This window comes from Prionailurus bengalensis, chromosome C1 (genome assembly GCF_016509475.1).
Source record: "Prionailurus bengalensis isolate Pbe53 chromosome C1, Fcat_Pben_1.1_paternal_pri, whole genome shotgun sequence".
NCBI classification, from domain to species: Eukaryota; Metazoa; Chordata; class Mammalia; order Carnivora; family Felidae; genus Prionailurus; species Prionailurus bengalensis.
This window is the reverse complement of record NC_057345.1, coordinates 18,739,581-18,740,694: the sequence shown is the minus strand read 5'-3', so window position 1 is coordinate 18,740,694 and position 1,114 is coordinate 18,739,581. Positions and strand designations below refer to the sequence as shown.

At 38.3% G+C, this 1,114-nt stretch overlaps 1 protein-coding gene across 1 annotated transcript; it reads left to right on the top strand.

Moving 5' to 3' along the window:
- The first annotated feature begins 237 nt into the window (after positions 1 to 237).
- Positions 238 to 555, top strand: LOC122482060 (60S ribosomal protein L23a-like). The gene has a single exon (XM_043578478.1). It carries the CDS (start codon positions 238 to 240, stop codon positions 553 to 555), a length of 318 nt encoding a protein of 105 aa, XP_043434413.1.
- The last annotated feature ends 559 nt before the right edge of the window (positions 556 to 1,114 follow it).

The window sequence follows — 1,114 nt, the reverse complement described above, 5'->3', positions numbered from 1 at the left end:
TCTATCAATTACTGAGAAAAGTGTGTTAAAACCCCTACTATACAGTGGATTTATCAATTTCTCCTATAGTTCTGTCAGTTTTTCCTCAAGAGTCTTACGTTTATGTTATCGATTGCATACAGGTTTAGAATGTTTTATCTCTTTGGTGAAATGGACCTTTTATCATTATTTAGTGACCTTCTTCATTCCTAATAATACTTTTTGCATTAAAGTATATTTTTCTGCCTTTTCACCAAGATGGTACCAAAGGTGAAGAAGGAAGCCCCTCCCCCTCCCAAAGCCGAAGCCAAAGCCAAAACCGAAGCAAAGGTTTTGAAGGCCAAGAAAGCGGTGCTGGAAGGCATCCACAGTCACTTTTTAAAAAAAGATCCTGAGATCACCTACATTCTGACGGCCCAAGACACCGCATCTCCAAAGGCGGCCCAATATCCTCCAAAGAGCACCCCCAGAAGAATCAAGCTTGACCCCTATGCCATCAAGTTCCCCCCGAGTACCGAGTCAGCTGTGAAGAAAATAGAAGACCACAACACACTTGTGTTCATTGTGGATGTCTAAACCAACAAGCACCAGATCAAACAGTCTGTGAAGAAGCTCTAAGACATTGACATGGCCAAGGTCAACACTCTGATCAGGCCTGGTGGAGAAAAGAAGGGATGTGTTGGACTGGATCCTGACTATGATCCTTTGGATGTTGCCACCAAAATTGGGATCATCTAAACTGAGTCCAGCTGGCTAAATCTAAATACAAAATTTTCACCATTAAAAAAAGTATATTTTTCTGATGTTAATATGTTTGCTACATCTTTCTCATTCACTTCTTATTTGCTTATCTTTTTTCCATTCTTTTACTTTAAATCCTTGTAGTTATGTAACTAACAAATGGTACTTACCTGGTGGTTTTTTAAGTCTTCCCTAATTATTGGGAGTTTAGGTAATTAATGATTTATTTGGATTTTTCTCTTTTTATTAGTTTTGCCTTTGTGTTCTTCCCCCCCCCCCCACCTTTGTCTTTTCTAGTCATTTTGGGGAGATGGATTAATTTTCTCATTTTATCCTAATTGTCTCTTTGAAAGTTATATACTTTATTGCTATGGTTTTAGTCATTAGTCTGGAA